Here is a 17,528-nt window from a genome sequence, read left to right as displayed (position 1 = left end):
GTCTGAAATCAACACAATGCAAGCCAATAAAGACAACTGCAAAGTTACACAGGAAAAATTAAATGCACAAATATAAAATGGGGAATAACTGGCTAGGCAGTAGTACTTCTGAGAAGGAGCTGTGGGTTACAGTGGATCACATACTGAATAGGAGCCAACGCTACAGTGCAGTTGCTAATATCCTGGGGTGTATTATTAGGGGTGTCACATGTAAGACACAGGATGCGATTGTCCTGATCTACTCGGCACTTGTGTTGCCTGAGCTGTGTCCGGATTTGGGCCCCACATTTTAAGGAAACAGTCCAGAGCAACAAAATATGATAAAGAAGTTTAGAAAACCTGACCTATGAGGAAGTGTTAAAAAAACAGGCATGTTCTGAAAAGAAGACTAACGGAGGACATGGTAAATCTTCAAATATGCTAAGGGCTGTTATAAATAGGATAGTGAGCAATTGTTCTTCATGTCCCCTGAAGGTGGGACAAGAAGCAATCAATCTGCAGCAAGGGGTTTACATTGGGTATTAGGATAAACTTTCTAACTATAAAGATAAGTAAAGTACTGGAATAGGTTACCAAGCGAGGTTGTGGAATCCCCATCACCGGAGGTTTTGTTGGACAAACACCTGTCAGGGATGGTCTAGGTTTACTTGGTCCTGACTCAGCATGTGGGGCTGAACTAGATGACCTCTCGAGGTCCCTTCCAGCCCTGCAATTCTATGATTCTGTGCTAAAGAATACTGCTCACACCCTAAACAGTCTTACCTCCCTCTTGTGGTTAAAACAAAATACATAATGCAACGTAACTTCTACCTATTTTAAAAAACAAAACATACTGTGCTTTGGGAAGAAACGAGTCACATTTTGGCCTCACAACATGATAGAAGAAAAAAATCACTATTGTTTTTCCCCAACATCAGAAGAACAAACAGTTTTTATATTATAACACCTGTCTTCTCACACTACAAACTTTTTATTGAGATTCTCCTTGTCCCCCATTTTATTTTCACATGGGGTAAATAATGATAATGATGATTATACGCAACAGGGAAGATTGGTAGTATGGCAAATACAGAAGTTCATTTTCATCCTTAGATGCAAAATTTCCATATTAAACACAGTTCCTGATTCTCTTGGCAAACAGTAGAAAGAATTTTTAAATTCAATTTAAGTAAACTGTGAAGTAAAAAATTAAGAATGATATGAGGCTCGTGAAGGATTGATTCAAAGATTACAACACTAACACACAGTCCCTCATGAAATCAGCTACTTGATTCCATGTTTGTCCCTGATGTATCAGTTTTAAACTACTGGATTTACCCTCATGTCATTAACTGAGACAAAATGTATAACTCTATTAATGTTGTTTACTATATATGGATCTTTACATGTTTAACAGCTAACACATAGATTGCATCCAGATACCTTAATGATGGGAGACAAAAATGCTTTAAAAGAATATATTGCTTTCTGGTGTCATGTCTCTTATGTTCGAAAAATTCTAATTCAGTGTTTAGGACAATCATAAGCCCAGCTGATTCAGATAATTGCATCATCTATTCCATTCTATTGATTAACAGAGCCTGAAAGCATCTTTTATTATAATCACAAGAATCTTTGCAGAAGAAAAAGAAAGCACCCAGATCCAAGAACAAGTACACAATATTCTGGGTAAGTAAGTTTGCTCTGTTTTTAACTACAGGCAGCAGGTTCAACAGTTGTAGTTTGGAACATGGAATAATAGAAACCGTTTGAGATTTAAAGCAAGTATTTTTTTTAAAAATGGAATGACCACCATTTGCCTGATGCTGTATATCGTGCTACTTACCCTAAAAGTTGGATAGTAGAGAATACCATATTCTTTACAGGTCTCATAGTTCTCTTCCTCCCCGCAATCCAGCACACCAATCCTGATGGCAGGTTCCCAGTCTGAAAATAAATAAAAAAAACACATTTACTTTTTGGTGCAGCAGTGACCAGGCATCCTATCTTAGGTCATGCTCTGGCTCCCATGGAAGTCAATGGCAAAACTCTCACCGACTTCAATGGGGTAAGATCAAGTCGTCTGTCCTGCATTTGCACCCTCAACAATAATTTGGCTGATTAGTTTTGAAAACTAACTAAAGACGACATCTACCACAATGGAGAGAAGTATTTTCAACAAATCTAAAGAAAAAGAAATCCAAAGCAAACAATTAAACTTATCTCTAAGGCTGCTGGCATTACTCAGTTCAAGTGGATGAAACAGGGCCCAACTCAACACTAACAAATGGTAGGTACTGTATTCTCTGGTTTATCCAATCAGCTAAGCTCAGTACTCAGTTAATTGTATTCTTCATGTCAGTTTTCAAAGATGAACATAATGGCTACCCAGCTGCATGGCTTTCAGTTACATGGTTACATAGATGATGTATAATCTATCAGAGCTGATGGTAACATAGACCTGCTTTTTGCTGAACTTGTAACTTATTCAGAGGCTTACAAAATGGTGCAATGCCTAATTAAACCACAAAGCTCACATTTTGATTAATGACGGTGCTCTTAGGTGTAAGTGCTATCCAAGAGCCTGTTGGATGCAACTGGAAGATATCTGAGCAAATACAGCACCATGAAGATTAATTGGGGTGTAGTTTCAAGTTTTGTAAAGAGTTTTGAGAATAAATATTTAGAATGATAAATAGCTTGAAACATTCTTACACAAACAATTTTGATGAGAGAACCTTTGGAGGCCTTTAATAGTTTTCTTTCCCCCTTTATCGGTATTTTAAAGTAATATGGTGAAGTACATGCTGCCAGTAAACATTTAAATGTATTAAGCTTCATTGCTAAGAGATACTTGTGCACTGTACAGAAAAATATTCAATCTTTTAAAAATAAAATTCTGTTGCAACTCCCACTCCCTAACAGCCTTCCTCCCCTACATATGTAGAATAATAGCAGGAAACAAGGGAACATTAAATGTCCATAACTAACCCAGAGAAATTGGAAAACAGTCATGACAACTCTGGACATCCTCAAGGAGGGAGCTTCAAAAGCCATCCCTCAGCATTGAAAAGGTCCCATCTCCAGCATGTCCTCCCCCACAATAGGAAACGAGAAATACCGTATGTCACTTTCCTTGCTGTACCATCATTTTAATCATTCTTTAGTGGCCTTTAAAGAAATTTGTGTTTCTTGTCGGAGGCCAAAAATAAAAGGCTTGACATTTGGAAAAGGATCATTATCGCTCATTTTCATTACTCATTTTGTTGTTTGATAGAATACGCTTATTAGGGATGAGTGAACTGGCTCAGATAAATTAACACCATTGTCCCTCAAAATTTTCATCCAAAACTTTATTCAGATATTTTTAAAGATGTTAGCTTGACATATTTCCTCTGTTGTTTTTGCCCACATACGCCCTCCAGGGACTGTGAAGTGTAAATTCCAAAATGCTGCAAATCAAGCTGTTCTTGTGAGATTTCCAACTCAATTTTGAAGCTCCAAGTAGCTTGGATAGTTCACACAGGCATCCAAGCTTTTGGATCCTTCGGTATTCAAACACACTGTTGACATTTAAGTCCTATGCCTACGTGTGGTACTAAAGCAAATGGATAAATTCATGTTGTCAGCTTTCAGAGTAAGAGCCATGTTAGTCTGTATTTGCAAAAAGAAAAGGATGCATCCGATGAAGTGAGCTGTAGCTCACAAAAGCTTATGCTCAAATAAATTGGTTAGTCTCTAAGGTACCACAAGTACTCCTTTCCTGTTGTCAGCTTTACATCAAGAACTTTAGAATTGTCTGTATATTTTTGCCCCAGAGTTCTAAACTTAGCAACCATAAAGAAGAGCTAGGTAACTTTTACTGTAATTAGTGCAACCTTAATGTCATGTCAAAAACACTAGACTGAACAAAACAAGTTTACAAACAATTTTTTTGGGCTATATCCATAACTTAATAGGATGTAGTCTCTCTCTGGATAGACAGGCAAAAGACCATTGACAGACGAATTCTTACAGCAGTATCATAACTCAAGGCATTTTCCAGAAGGATTTGTTTATAATTAATTCCATTCTATTTTCATCTGGCAGACTACAGTAACAGTTTGAACAGCCTCAAATATTGCTTTGTAGGCTCAAACTGGATTGTTCATGCAGAATTCTCACAGCACACCAAAAAGTGTCTGACAAAAAGCATCAATGCTTGCTGTCCTCAGGACAGCAATGGCAGAGACTTAAAAAGGACTCTCACCTTTTTGACACACTGAGTGGATTGGGAAAGTTATGGTCTTAATAACTGCCTCTCCCAAAGTTTATTTCTAGGCAGAAGAAATGAGTGTTGTTGCAATCCCTTACCCAATTAAATGCATGCACAAGTGGTACAAGTTTTTAGTACTCTGCACTGAAGGTACAACATAGCTTACAAAACTTGGAGCCAATGGTATGTCATAGAATTATTCACACACTTCTTGCAAGAATTCTAAATCTTTCTATCCTGGTAAAATCATCATCTAGCGCTGAGAAAAAGCAATAATATTTACAGGAAATAGTTTCTTTTGTCTTCAGGTACTGACTGTTGGATTGAAGACCGATCTGAAATACAGTCAAATCTCTGGATACTTTCTTCCCTACTCCCAAAATATAAATCCACTATAAACTCCCTCTTTATAGAAGCAGAAAGCTATTGTTCACTTCCCCGAAAAAGAATAACTTGTATAATATTGCTGACTTAGAATGGCTGACACATTCCACATCTACAGATCAATATTTTCAGCATAACAATGTGCTCACCAAGCTATTCTTTCTATAAGGATAAAGTATTCATTTTATTATTACGAAGATAGGGTATCCATCTATGAATAATCAGAGATTTTTCATTAGTGATAAACCATAACACAGTATGAAGGACAAAAGGAGAGAAAACTTTAAAATGTCTGCATCATGATCAATAAGCAAAATCATAGTGACGTTTCATGCTATGTTGTGCAATCAGCTTAATCCGACTAGCTTCAGTAGGTAATTTCAAACCCTAATAAAAACAATATCATACAAATTGCACTGGAACAACAGATCACATTGTTCTGAATTCTCAAAATTGCATATAACTAAACTAATATAGTTAATACTATCATCCAGTTGGTGTAACAGATGGCAACCGTACACTTATCTGAGGAAAAAACATTTTAGGAAATATTCAACATGAAAAGCTGTATTAATGTTTATTATTCCAGTTTCACAGTGAAACAGCTCAATGACATAAGCTACAGTAATATGCCTCCCTTCTTGCTGTCCTATACTGCTATACTTTACAAAAAAAGTTGTGGAATGCAAGCATCCATCTGTAGGAGAAACTGAATTTTATCTTACAAGTTATTTTTCCGTGTAGGTGTGGAGATGAAGCTAAGGCTCTCCCTCCCTCTTCCCAAAAGTAAACAATAAGGCCATGTTCTTAATAGGGCTTATAATATTTTTAAAGCAATTCACAGCCAGATGCAGTTTTACAAAGTTTGGTGGTCACACCACACATAAGTCAGTTTCAGAAACTGTGCTTCAGGACTTGGTAAGGGTGGAAAGCAATTTACAGCTCAGGTTCTGGTAGCACCATTCTCTCTCATTTCCAAAAAAGTCTGCCTATACTATGCAGAGAAATGGTGCTTTCAGAGTCATGCTAGAAAAAGGCTGTCAAGTGGGGTGTAGTAGAACCACATCTGGTGTCTGATCACCATTTCTGAACACTGCTGTCTGTATCTAGCAAAGTTCTCCGAATGTACACAAGACTTAATCTGTACAATTGTTTCTGGATGCATCAGAACTCAGGAATTTTCTTTTTAAGCCACTCCCTACTACACCAGTATGTCGAAGGAGAATCCTCAAGTAGTTACTTTAAAATACTAAAAGAAGAATCCAAACAGCTTTGGCATAAGTTGAAGATACATCTATTTCCATTAATGCTGGTGTCTTTGGGAGTTTTTTCTTTTACGAATTCCTGTGAATCAACAAACTCCTTTAATTTAAAAACGTACTAAAGTTAAACTTGCCTCTGTGTCAAAGGACATGAAAATTTCATTAAGTTCAAAACTTGATTGACATTTCTATGCCAGGCTGCTTTTGAAATTTAGCGTTACCTTTGTTTTTCTTTGAAAGAACTCCTGCATTTTTATCAGGAAGGATGGGGTAGCTGATTGAGAATTTCAATTGCAGTGAACATGCCGACAGCTGAACAGACGCCAGTAGTAACTATAAGCATCCTAGAGCAGATGGACATGTATTCACAGGAACACAAAAGATACAACAGTCTATTTTATCAAATTAAACTACAAAATTAAAAAAATAAGTTTGGCTTCATGGTATCCGTCTCATTCAACTTTTACCATTCCTCCTCCCTTTTCCACCTGTCTTGATCCCCCTAAACACAATGAACAGAAGCACTATAAACTTAATGCAAATAGCCTACTTTACAACAATGCAAGCCCATCACTAGCTAAATACTTGGGTTAAAGAGCACCAGCTGGGATGCGTGCAGTTTAGCATTCACTTCTGATAAAAGAGTCTTTAGTTTTCTAAGGGAAGTGAAACCCATGCTTCTCTTCACCTCTGTAACACGCAGCCTAGATTGTATACAACACTACTGCATATTAGATTTTAAAGTGATATTAGTATTACTGGAAAGGCCCAAATAGATTTCAATGAATGCAGAATGAAAAATAGTACCAAGATTTTCCAACACTGCATTACTAAAGAGTTAAAAATTTAACATGCCACATCTCACATGCCAAATTTAGTCCAGTGCTTCCAAAGTAACAGCCATACTTTGCTATACATTTAAATATAGTGGAAATTGTTCCAAAAATGAAACTTAGGGATAATAATGGAAAACAATTTCTGATAGAGATCCTCCAATCTGTAAGGACCCAATGTGTATCCCAAATGTGTATCCTGTGTGAAAAAGGAAATCCAGTAAAATTATTTAAACAAAGACTACTTATTCTGAAGAATTTTCCAGCCAGCAAGCTGATTTTCATCCCCTATAGATCCCTGCAAATATAAAAGTACAAACGATAAAAAATTCAAAGGCTGGTCAAATTGACTGGTTATGAAACCTATCACCACTTAATATTCTAAAGTATCCAAGATATTAACACTAAAACATTACTAAAGAGGGAACACCTTTTCACAAAACTTTTTCTCTTATGTACTACAGGCATTGCAGTATTCTCCATTATGAATTTTTAGTAACAAATAAGAGACATTGCAGGGCTTCCCTCTATTAGTATTCCCTGCTGATCAGGTGTATAACTAGCATGAAAGTCTATTCCTCAACTATACAGCTTCTCCTGAAAAGGTGTTTGTTTAAGAAACAAGAAGGAAGACATAAGTGCCAGCTTTGGAAGCGGTGGTTACAGGGTTTTTCAGTTATCTTTGCACTGAGAACTATTACATAAAATTCCAGCCCCAAAGCAAATTTTACAGGCAAGTTTTAATTGCCTTTAAAAAACAGCAATAGTAAACTTAAACAGAGCAGCAGTCCTGGGAACGGATATAATGCTGAGTATTTTAGCAACTGAGCACCATCAGGACCAACTCCAAAATTAATTTTAATGTTTATTCTGATGGAAGAGTAGACACCTAAATGAAAACATAAGTTTTGATGCTCCATCAGCGTACGTAGCATTGCACGAAACAGCCATGGTTCTTGCTTTCAATTTTTGAAGTTTGCAGTTGTTACTGCAGAATATGAGACCTTCAGAAAAGGGCTAAAAGTGAACTACATTAGCACAGGCCTTCTCTATACAGAAAAGCTGTACCAATTTAACCAGATCAGTAAAACTACTTTAGTTCAATCACTGAAACTCCCTTGTGTGGACACTGTTTCTGTATAAGAGTGCCTTATATTGATTTAGAGATCCATATAGGGTCTTGTCAATGTGGTAACTACAACTGAAATACCTAAAATAGGTTGAAAAATCACATCTTTATTTATTTCAGTGTAAATTTGTGTGGGGGCATTTATTTTGGCTTAGGTGCCCTGTTTGATATAACAAGTCAAAACATGACACTCCTCATCCAAAATAAACGTGTCCACACTTAAACTTTCCTCAAAATAACTAAGCGTGAATTATAACGAATTTGTTATTTTGGCTCCAGCTGTCATGTAGACAAGCCCTAAGAGCAGCCACACAAAGGGGATGCACCACATTCACAAAACAAATTCCTAACTCAATTTAGTTAAATCAGTACAATTTACTTATGTGGCCAAGTGCCAGGAGATATGAAACACATTTTAGTGTTTGAGTAAAACACCCATGAAAGATAAATCAGAGTAGTCTCCCCGTGTGAAATATTTTCCATTTCCTTCCTCATTGTGGCAGTTCCCACGGGTCTCCTACTAACACCACCTTTCCAGACACTAAGACAGAAAAGTTATTTCAGACACTGCCCTAACCAACTGCATTGTTAGTAGTGTCCATTTTGGTCTGACAAATTGCTAATGCACTAAAGTCTGCCAATCACAAAATAGTAAATCTTTTAGGGGTGAAATTTTCAGACTGTGGCTAGAAGCACAAATCCCTCCTCCCATAAGGTGCTCCCCCCAACCCCGCAGTTGGTCACAATAATATAAATAAAGTTTCAACAAAGGTCTAATCCTATGAAGTGCTGAGTTGAACTCTACGGTTATATTTGCAAAGAGCTGCCAGCTCTGATGCATTTAAAGCAAAAGGCCTTTTTCAAAACTAATAATTGGAACCCATACGGTGCTGAGTTGAGCACAGACAATGGCTCCAAATAAGATGTTCCATTAAAATCAGCATTTCACAAGAGAACAAAGGGGTATCTTTCCTTACAAGTCCCAACATGCACAGATTTCTCTGGAAATCACCCAATTTTGCTATTAAGAGTTGGGAGACCCTCTATTCCAGAGGCAAGCGTCCACCTCCTCTCTTTCAAATTCCTCTTCAAACCACATTTCTACCATTCAGTCCATCAAGCTTAATGTACCGCCCAGGTAGATTTTTTTTTTTTTTTTTTAAAGGTATTTGTATTTGATTGGTCACCAGTAATGTCATATTGGACTGAAAGCAACTTGTGGCAGCGAGCTTTCCGGTGTATATTCTATATGGCTCTGAGATGACTGTCACTGCTAGCTCAATGAGTAAAAATAGTAAAATAATAATATCGTAAGTGACTAAATACACATCACACCTAGGGATAGGGGTGACCAAACTTTTTTGGCACACAAATCAAATACCGATTATTTCAAAATGATTCTGTCATGACTATTACATGACTGCTGGCACATTGTGCAGTCTCACACCACACACAGAATGTCTGCCTATTTCCCCCATTGTTAGTCTTACCCAATACTCCCTTTTGGAATAAAGCACTTATTTTTGCTTTGTGCTAGGACGTGAGTGTCTGTATTAACTGTAAGAGCACAGAAGCGAGAGATAGCACTATTAGTAGCCACACTGTGTCAGAGTCAGTCTTCCAGAAGGCCACAAGTGAAAATTCATTACAATGTCAAGTAATATGCGAGAAACACACTGAATGTGCTGCATATGGACCCACCCTGCAGATTAGCCACCATTGCTGTCTCAAACTGGGCTAGGGTTCATCCAGACGGTTCTCAAATGTGTCTTTCAATTCATGTGAAGGGAAAGGCAAACTCATGTCAAGGATGATATAAATCTTGTGGTTGGTGATCCAAGAAGCCAGACTGCTGATGAAAAATTAGTGTTCTGGACTGGAGAAGTTTAAAATGTCGCTGAAAAAGTTATTAGTAAGAAAATATACATTTTAACTATAAGCAATGAAAGCTATTTGTACATAAAATGAACAAGGTGCCATGCTGATGTATAAAAATAATAAAAGGAGATTGTTTACACAAAACCCAAAACAAAGCCAGGAACTTTTCGTTAATCAAATATTACAAATTCGTTAATGGTATCAGAAAGTTCATTCCTGGGAGGCAGCGCTTGAGTGAAAACCTATAGTCAATATAGGACTATAGCATTTCAAAATGATAAGGAAATAAAGGTGGCTTCTCAAGACATACATGCTCAGATTGTTAACAGGGAATTTAGTACAGTTGACGTTTCATTTGTCAAGAGTTTTGTTCTATTCAGGTTCTTAGGTGGTGCTCATCATCAGGGTATCTGAGCACTAAATCCCCATGCTGCCCAGAATTTGGCTTACAGTTAGTTTGGATTTTTACAGTACTTCATTCTTTTCTGTCTTCATTTCTCTATACACTCTATGCAAGTGTTCAGTCTTCCTTTTTATATTAACAAAGCTTAAGTTAAGTGAATGTACTGAAGCTCAAACTATTATTTTATTATGTGTTTAGCTCTTAAAATAGGGTAGGCACTTTACAAAACATACAGAAGATGTAGTGCCTGGAAGCATTTACAATCTAAATATACCGCATATGCTGTTAGAGCTTCCACTTGTACACCTTAAAGCACCCGGATACTGGATATTTGCATATACACAACACCCTAGCAATGGAATTCTCTTCTTCATGATAGTGAAAGCAGGGATTCCTTTTTTCTTTTTCTTCTTTTTTTCCCCAAACTTAATTTGAAAATATGTTTCACTATTTCTGCTATTGTTGCCATGTATCACATATTGCTCCTTTCTGGGCAGCACTCTGATGTAGTGACAAGTGTTTTGCAAATCAACAAGTAAATAAAATAAAGCAGGGGCAAACTGGGATTTGGGGGATAATGTTGAGGTAGGTCCTGATGTCCTTGTCCAGGGTTCTGCTGGTGGGTGTGCAGCCCATACAAGCGAGGTAGATGGCAGTTGGACAGGTTAGGGGGAGTTTGCTATGGGGACTGGATTGGTGATGGGATGGTGGGGGCTGCCCTGCTGTAAATTGCTTTGAGATCTACCAACTAAAACCAGCTCTCTACGTGCAGAGTCATATTTTGACAGTTGCTTATTACGGTGGCTAGCTGTGTGAATGGGGATGGGGGGGCAGTAGGATCAGTGATGTTAAGGGGGGGGACCCCCATTACTGTACACCTCCCAAAGCACAGATCTCAGGGACAGGGCAAAGCTGAGGTGGGTGGAGGGGCTGAGGGGGTACAAGGTTGGAGGAGCAGGGGAGACTGAAATCTTCTCTCACATCTGCAGCCAGGCAGTGGGGGCAGGAATGGGGGGGGGGGGGAAATCTACATGCACATCCCCAGCCAGAGCCTGCACAGGGGCAGGGCGGGCAGAGGGTCACGTCCCTGGCCGAGGCGGTGCGGGGGAGGCTGGGCTGGGCTCCCCGGGGAAGGGATCGGGGGCCCGGGCTCCCGGACTCACCTCTCACGTCCCCGGCCAGGGCCCGCCAGGTCGGGGCGAAGCCGATGCAGTGGCCGCACGACGAGCTGTAGAACTGCAGCACCCAGGCGGCCGAGGAGTTGAGCAGCGCCCGGCGCACGGTGCCCGCCTCCAGCACCGTCAGCGGGTCCTCCCCGGGCCGGTACAGCCGCGCCGCCTCCCCGCCCAGCCCGGCCGCCGCCACCAGCCCCAGCAGCAGCAGCAGCCGCGGCGGCGGCGGCGGGCCCGGGGGGCAGCCGCCGCCTGCACCACCCGCCGCCATGTTGGGAGCCGAGGGGAGGGGGAGGCCGGCCCTCGCTCGCCCTAGCAACAGGCCGGCCCTGGAGACAGGCCTAGGCCCGCACCCGGCGCCCGGCCGGGGTTGGCACGCAGGAGGGGCGGGGCCAGCGAGACTCGCCCCCCAGGGCTCCCGCACTGACGCGATCCTGGGATGCGGGGGGTGGCTCCGAATTAGCCCCCTCTTTTCTTGTACGCACGCAGGGGCTTCCGCAGTGACACGCACGACAGGTAAGGGGGAAGTCACCCCGAATCAGCCCTCCCCCCAACACTAGGACTTCTGCACGGACACTGCCCCACAGATGAGGGGGAGTCACCCCGAATGAGACCCCCCCCATCCACACAGGGGCTTCCGCATTGCCCCACAGGTGTGGGGGGGTCAGCCAGAATCAACATCCCCCAATCATTATCTAACCCCAACATCAGCATTACCAGCCCCAAGCCTTCAAAAATCAAGAGATATAAATAATAATAAACTTGGGGTTCTGTTTATTTGCCTCCTGGTTTTCAAGCCTTTAGGGGATCCTGTCTTTGAGCCTTTCTCTGCAGCCAGGGGGCCTAGAAACTTACTGGCTTTTTTATTTACTTGACAGCCAAGAGTTGCACCTAATCACAGGATTCCAGGAGCTGGGACTTTAAGAAAAATGCCAAATATCATGAGACTTGAGATACGATTGTAAGAATTGGGGAACGCTGCCTCCAAGTGAGGGAGAGTCACTCAGAGAAACTCACTCCAATGAGGGAGTCATCCCCAAAATGGAGAGTGACACCCCAAACAATCACTCAAATGAGGGGAGACCCTGCAAAATGAGAACAGGTATCCCCCTGAAAACAGAGGGGTGCTGCCCTGAGAATTGTCCCCCACCAAAAAAATTGCATCTTGTCCCCTCAAATGTAGCTGTCCTATCCGCCCTAAATGAAGGAAAGCACCATATAAATGAAGTGGAGTCTACACCGCCCCAAAGAAGCTGAGTTTTTCCCTTACACTGGTGAGATTCGGAAGCACTAAAATGTTGCACGGAAACACACACTCACAGCCAAAACTTGCATCATAAAGGGGCTGCTGCTTTAAAAGTATCTCAAAATCAATCTTCTTATACTTCCCCATCTGAAAAAAATTCCCCCATACACATGCTTCAAAATGGGGCAGAATTCCCTGCTCCCAAATTAGGATCTGCCCTAATTTATGGTGGTATGGCCACAGTTTCCACTGGGCTACTCAGTGGCCCAGAAAGGCTTTTCTCTGTATTTGTGCTGGAAGAGTCCCACCTTGATTTTCATGCACGTTGTGAGGAGAGTGGTCACTTTGGATAGGCTATTACCAGCAGGAGAGTGAGTTTGTGTGTGTGGTTTTTGGAGGGGGGTGAGGGGTGAGAGAACCTGGATTTGTGCAGGAAATGGCCCACCTTGATTATCATACACATTGTGAAGAGAGTGGTCACTTTGGATGGGCTATTACCAGCAGGAGAGTGAGTTTGTGGGGTGGGGGGGGGGGGCGGAGGATGAGAAAACCTGGATTTCTGCTGGAAATGGCCCAACTTGATGATCACTTTAGATAAGCTATTACCAGCAGGAGAGTGGGGTGGGAGGAGGTATTGTTTCATGGTCTCTGTGTGTATATAATGTCTTCTGCAGTTTCCACAGTATGCATCCGATGAAGTGAGCTGTAACTCACGAAAGCTCATGCTCAGATAAATTGGTTAGTCTCTAAGGTGCCACAAGTACTCCTTTTCTTTTTGCGAATACAGACTAACACGGCTGTTACTCTGAAACCATTCATATTCAGTTACTCCTTCAGCATGTCCTTACACTGGGGGCTTTGTGTGTGGAGTGTCCTAGGGCTGCCTGCACCAGCCCACCCCTGTACAGGCACAATTTTTGAGGGCCTGTTCTGCTCCCTATGCCCCCACATATACAATTAGAGGAGAGTAAAGGGGGTCACAGTTAAGAACCCCACAGTGGCTGGACTAACATATCCATTGGTAATAATAGCTAAGTTTTTTTTGCATATTCTAAAGCCTGGCCTTGTTTTCCAAGGAAATTGTTGACTATACAATAAAGTAACAAGAGGTGTTATCATGGAAGTGCAGGAGAATGAACAACACCAGAAACATTTTTACAGTTTATTTTAAAAATTATACATTTATTATGAAAATAAAAGTTTTTAACTTCATGACATTTCTTCCTGGCTCATGGAGAAGAACAGTTTAAAACTATGGCTGTGAGGAGCTGGGATCAATCCTACTAAGAACCATATTTTAAATTGTAGAACTCAGCAGGAGAGAGACACTAATGGAACTACAGTGCATTAACGTTCTTTCAACACACAGGACATGATAAAAAGACTGACCAGAACTCCTCACGTTCTAAAGAGGACTTTTGAAATACTGTCCTTTTTAAGTCAGGTTGGTTATAAGCTAATAATGCATTTCTAACACCTCCTGTAGCAGTAGCAAACATACCAAAGCCTTCTTTCATTTGTAGATGTAGGATTAAGGATTTTCATTACATTACCAAAGAGAGAGAAAGAGAGAATGTTCCCGAGAGGGAGAATTCAAAGGACTCTAAGCACTCACATAGATTCCAATAAAGAATGAAGTCACCCAAAACCCAGCTAATTCTTACTTTGTCTTTTTAGGGTACAGACAAACTCACCTCTTAACACTTCAGGGTAAAATAGTAAACATACGGGGCCAGATTCTTATCTCAATTACACCAGAGTAAATTCAGATAATGGAATCTACTTCCATGATAATTTACTCTGCATTTACACTGATGTCAATGTCCACATGATGTCTATAGCGCGGATTAGAACCTTACAAATACCTAACATAAAATAAAGAAATAATGCTGATCTGAGAATCAGAGACCAGATTCTGCCACCTTTATTTATGCGGAGTAGCACTTACCCAAGTGAATAAATGTGTAGAATTGGGTTGTCTGTTTGTATTTGTCTGTATGCTTTTGATTTGGTGCATGCAATGTCCTTTGACTGGATATTTGGTAAGGGAATGTATTTTCATTGCAGCAAAAAAGTGAAGCAACGTGAAATGGACCAGGCAAAAGAAAAGAGAATAATGTGGCTGAAAACGTATGGCTCTCCAAGCTGTGTAAATGCAAGAAAACTATGGACGCTGACTCTGCAGTAAAACAACCTTTTCAGCAGATAGGCCACTTGCTGCAGAACCCCGTGGGCTTGTCTACATGAGAAAACTGGCTGGCAGAACTATAGTGGCATAATTATAATGCTGTAGCTATGCCAGTATAACTCCTCTTGTGGACACACTATACTGGAACAAAGTGACTTGCTCCAGAACAGTGTTCAAACTGAGGGGAGGAGGACAGGGGCAGACAGTCATCAGCATTGCCATAGAGGTATAATTATACCGCTATAGTGCTGCTGGTCAATTTCCCCATATAGTCAAGCCCAAAGAATAAAAAAATCAACAACTTTGGGTAAAATTCACAGAGGACCAATATAAGGGCCTATACATCCTATTTTGAGGGTATAGACCTTACCCTGGCCTCCGCATAGGAGTGAATTTCACCCCTTAGAAGCAGCCACAAACTACAGAAATGCCAGGAAGGAGGAGAATAACTAACAGAAATGAGCTTCATGCCTTTGGCCTTCCACTACTTCTGAAACTCCTCATACAACCGGATCAGGTGTGTCCATGATGGTGTGATGGCGATGGGTTTTAAAAAACCCCACCCAGACAGCAACAAAAACACACAACACCCCCCCCCCCCAATGTATTTGGGAATCTAATCCCCACTGTGTTAGGGCTAGTACGGTTGGAGATTCTCAGTCCAGTCACAAATTCATTGTGAATATTTGAAAGTGTTCTTTACCTGATGATTATTATTATTTGTTATCATAATGCCTCGGTGCTCTAATCCTGGGCCAGGACCCCATTGTACTAGGTGGTATACAAACCGAACAAAGACAGTCCCTACCCCAAAGAGTTTACAATCTAAGTATAAGACAGGAGACAACAGATGGATACAGATGGACCAAACAGGAGTAGAAGGAAATAATAAGACAGTATTGGTCAGCGTAATAGGCAGCGGTCCCAGTACACCAGCTGCCTTACCTCTATCAAATTTTTTGTAGACTGTTTGTTGTCAAGGAAAGATTTAAAGGAAGATAATGAGTTAGTTTTCCAGTTGTTTACAGGGAGTTTCTCCCAAGCATGAGGGGCAGCGTACGAAAAAGCATGAAGGTGGACAGTAGAGACTGGCATTATGTTCTGACTGGAGGTTAAACATTGTTCAACGCTGAAGTTTTACCATCACCGAACAGAAATGATCAAAAGTTCTCGGGATGTCAAATACTTTTTTGCATTTGGCTAGATCTATATTTTGAGATCAAATTTCCACTTTCTTTTCACTATATATTTGTTGTTTTTAGCTGCTGTACCATAAATATCCAACAGGCCAAATTCAGAGAGAACATAAATGCTGGTATCACCCCTTGATTTATCCTTTACTCTCCTGTTAATTGTTTCACCTGCTACACACCTCTTTGCCACCCCTTAGCAGTCTATGTTCCTTTACATCTACTTACAGAATTGTAACTTATGCCACTCTTTATGGCTTTATATTCTTTTAATTTGATCCAAAGAATTTTCTGTCTCTATTTTTATTGTATATCTAATGCAACAAAATGAGATTGTTTCAAGAGTGGAGTCTAAATTAATCAAAATCTCATAGTTACTGCTAACGAGGAATTTAAATTGGCAATGTTTAAGATATTTTAGGGTGCATTTTATTCAGAAGAAGAATTGTTAAATGTGTGTGACTGAAAGAGATGGATTACAGGAAAATTAAATGTAGGGTTTAACTGAGAAATAATCATTTTCTATGAAAGATAATGACTTCTCTTGAGGCTAGTATCAAGATTTATTGACCCAGGAGGTTTTAATATTGATCAAAACCAAGGCAAGCAAAATATTAGACCTTGAAATAAAGTAATCTTGATATTGAAGTCTTGCCACTGCCTGAACAGGTCAATATATCTGGGTGCCAAAGTCTAAGGCTTTGTACACATAATGGTGGAGGATATTAAACACGTCTGACATGTTCTGTGTATAAACTTTTTATTCCCATCAAGCAGCTGTTACTTTATAGCTTTGTCCTTCTTCCATATATAGTTATCCTGCAAAGGTTCAGGTTTCACTTAGGTTCCTGATTGCTGCTGTAATGGTCATCTCTCTCAAGTGTAACATACAGCCCTGCAATCTGAATACTCTAAAATAAACTAAGCCCTTGAGGCACTCATTCACATATATAAATTATACTCAAAAATACTTCTTTATTGCTAACATACATAACAGGTATCCTTGATGATGGTGGTACTAAATAATAAGAAAGTCAACTTTGAGAAAACTATGGTGCGTCAATATATAGATGTGTTACTGTACCCAACAACTTGTCTGTAAGACCAGGGCAGGAGCAAACTGTGAGTTAATAACCCATCTAGCTGACTGGGAGAGAGTGCTGAGAGATGGAGCTGAGCCGGCACTATGGGCACTATTAGCACGAATTAGGTTCCTCCAGAGAAAGCCTGGCTGGTGAGGAGTGTCCCTGATTACTAGGCTAGACTGGGGTTAGGAAGTTAAAGAGTGAATTAGCCCATTAACAGGCAAGTAGTTTAAAAAGAGCACAGGAAGGAAATGCTTGGGGGAGGAAGGGAAGCGTGTAGCCAACCAGCACTGGCTAGGGTAAAGGGAAAGCTCTTCTCTCTCAGTCAAAAGGGGATGATGATTCTATGACACTGTAAATAGAATTGCTGCATGGGGCTAGGCTGACCAGATAGCAAGTGTCAAAAATCGGGACAGGAGGTGGGGGGTAATAGGTGCCTATGTGAGAAAAAGACCTCAAAATCGGGACGGTCCCTATAAAATTGAGACATCTGGTCACCCTACATGGGGCAGTAAGGGGGGGGG

The 17,528-nt window shown here is 40.6% G+C and overlaps 1 protein-coding gene across 3 annotated transcripts in view; it reads right to left on the bottom strand.

The window, feature by feature from the left end:
- The window catches only part of QSOX2 (quiescin sulfhydryl oxidase 2), a 35,304-nt gene extending 23,718 nt beyond the window's left edge, over window positions 1-11,586 (bottom strand). Inside the window, exons 1-3 of one of the 3 annotated variants that reach the window (XM_037879655.2) lie at window positions 11,287-11,419; window positions 9,544-9,739; window positions 1,826-1,926 (exon numbers count right to left, since the gene is read on the bottom strand). In XM_037879655.2, the coding sequence (XP_037735583.1) occupies window positions 1,826-1,926; window positions 9,544-9,562 (120 nt within the window). In that variant the 5' untranslated portion in view covers window positions 9,563-9,739; window positions 11,287-11,419. Of the gene's footprint in view, window positions 1-1,825; window positions 1,927-9,543; window positions 9,740-11,286 lie in introns of all 3 variants that reach the window. The other 2 variants (XM_037879654.2, XM_037879653.2) reach the window with 2 other exon arrangements.
- Window positions 11,587-17,528: the final 5,942 nt, after the last annotated feature.

The sequence above is a fragment of the Chelonia mydas genome, chromosome 16, assembly GCF_015237465.2.
Source record: "Chelonia mydas isolate rCheMyd1 chromosome 16, rCheMyd1.pri.v2, whole genome shotgun sequence".
In the NCBI taxonomy this organism is placed as follows: domain Eukaryota; kingdom Metazoa; phylum Chordata; order Testudines; family Cheloniidae; genus Chelonia; species Chelonia mydas.
Note: the sequence above shows the minus strand (reverse complement) of the source record. Positions and strands in the feature narration are given on the sequence as shown.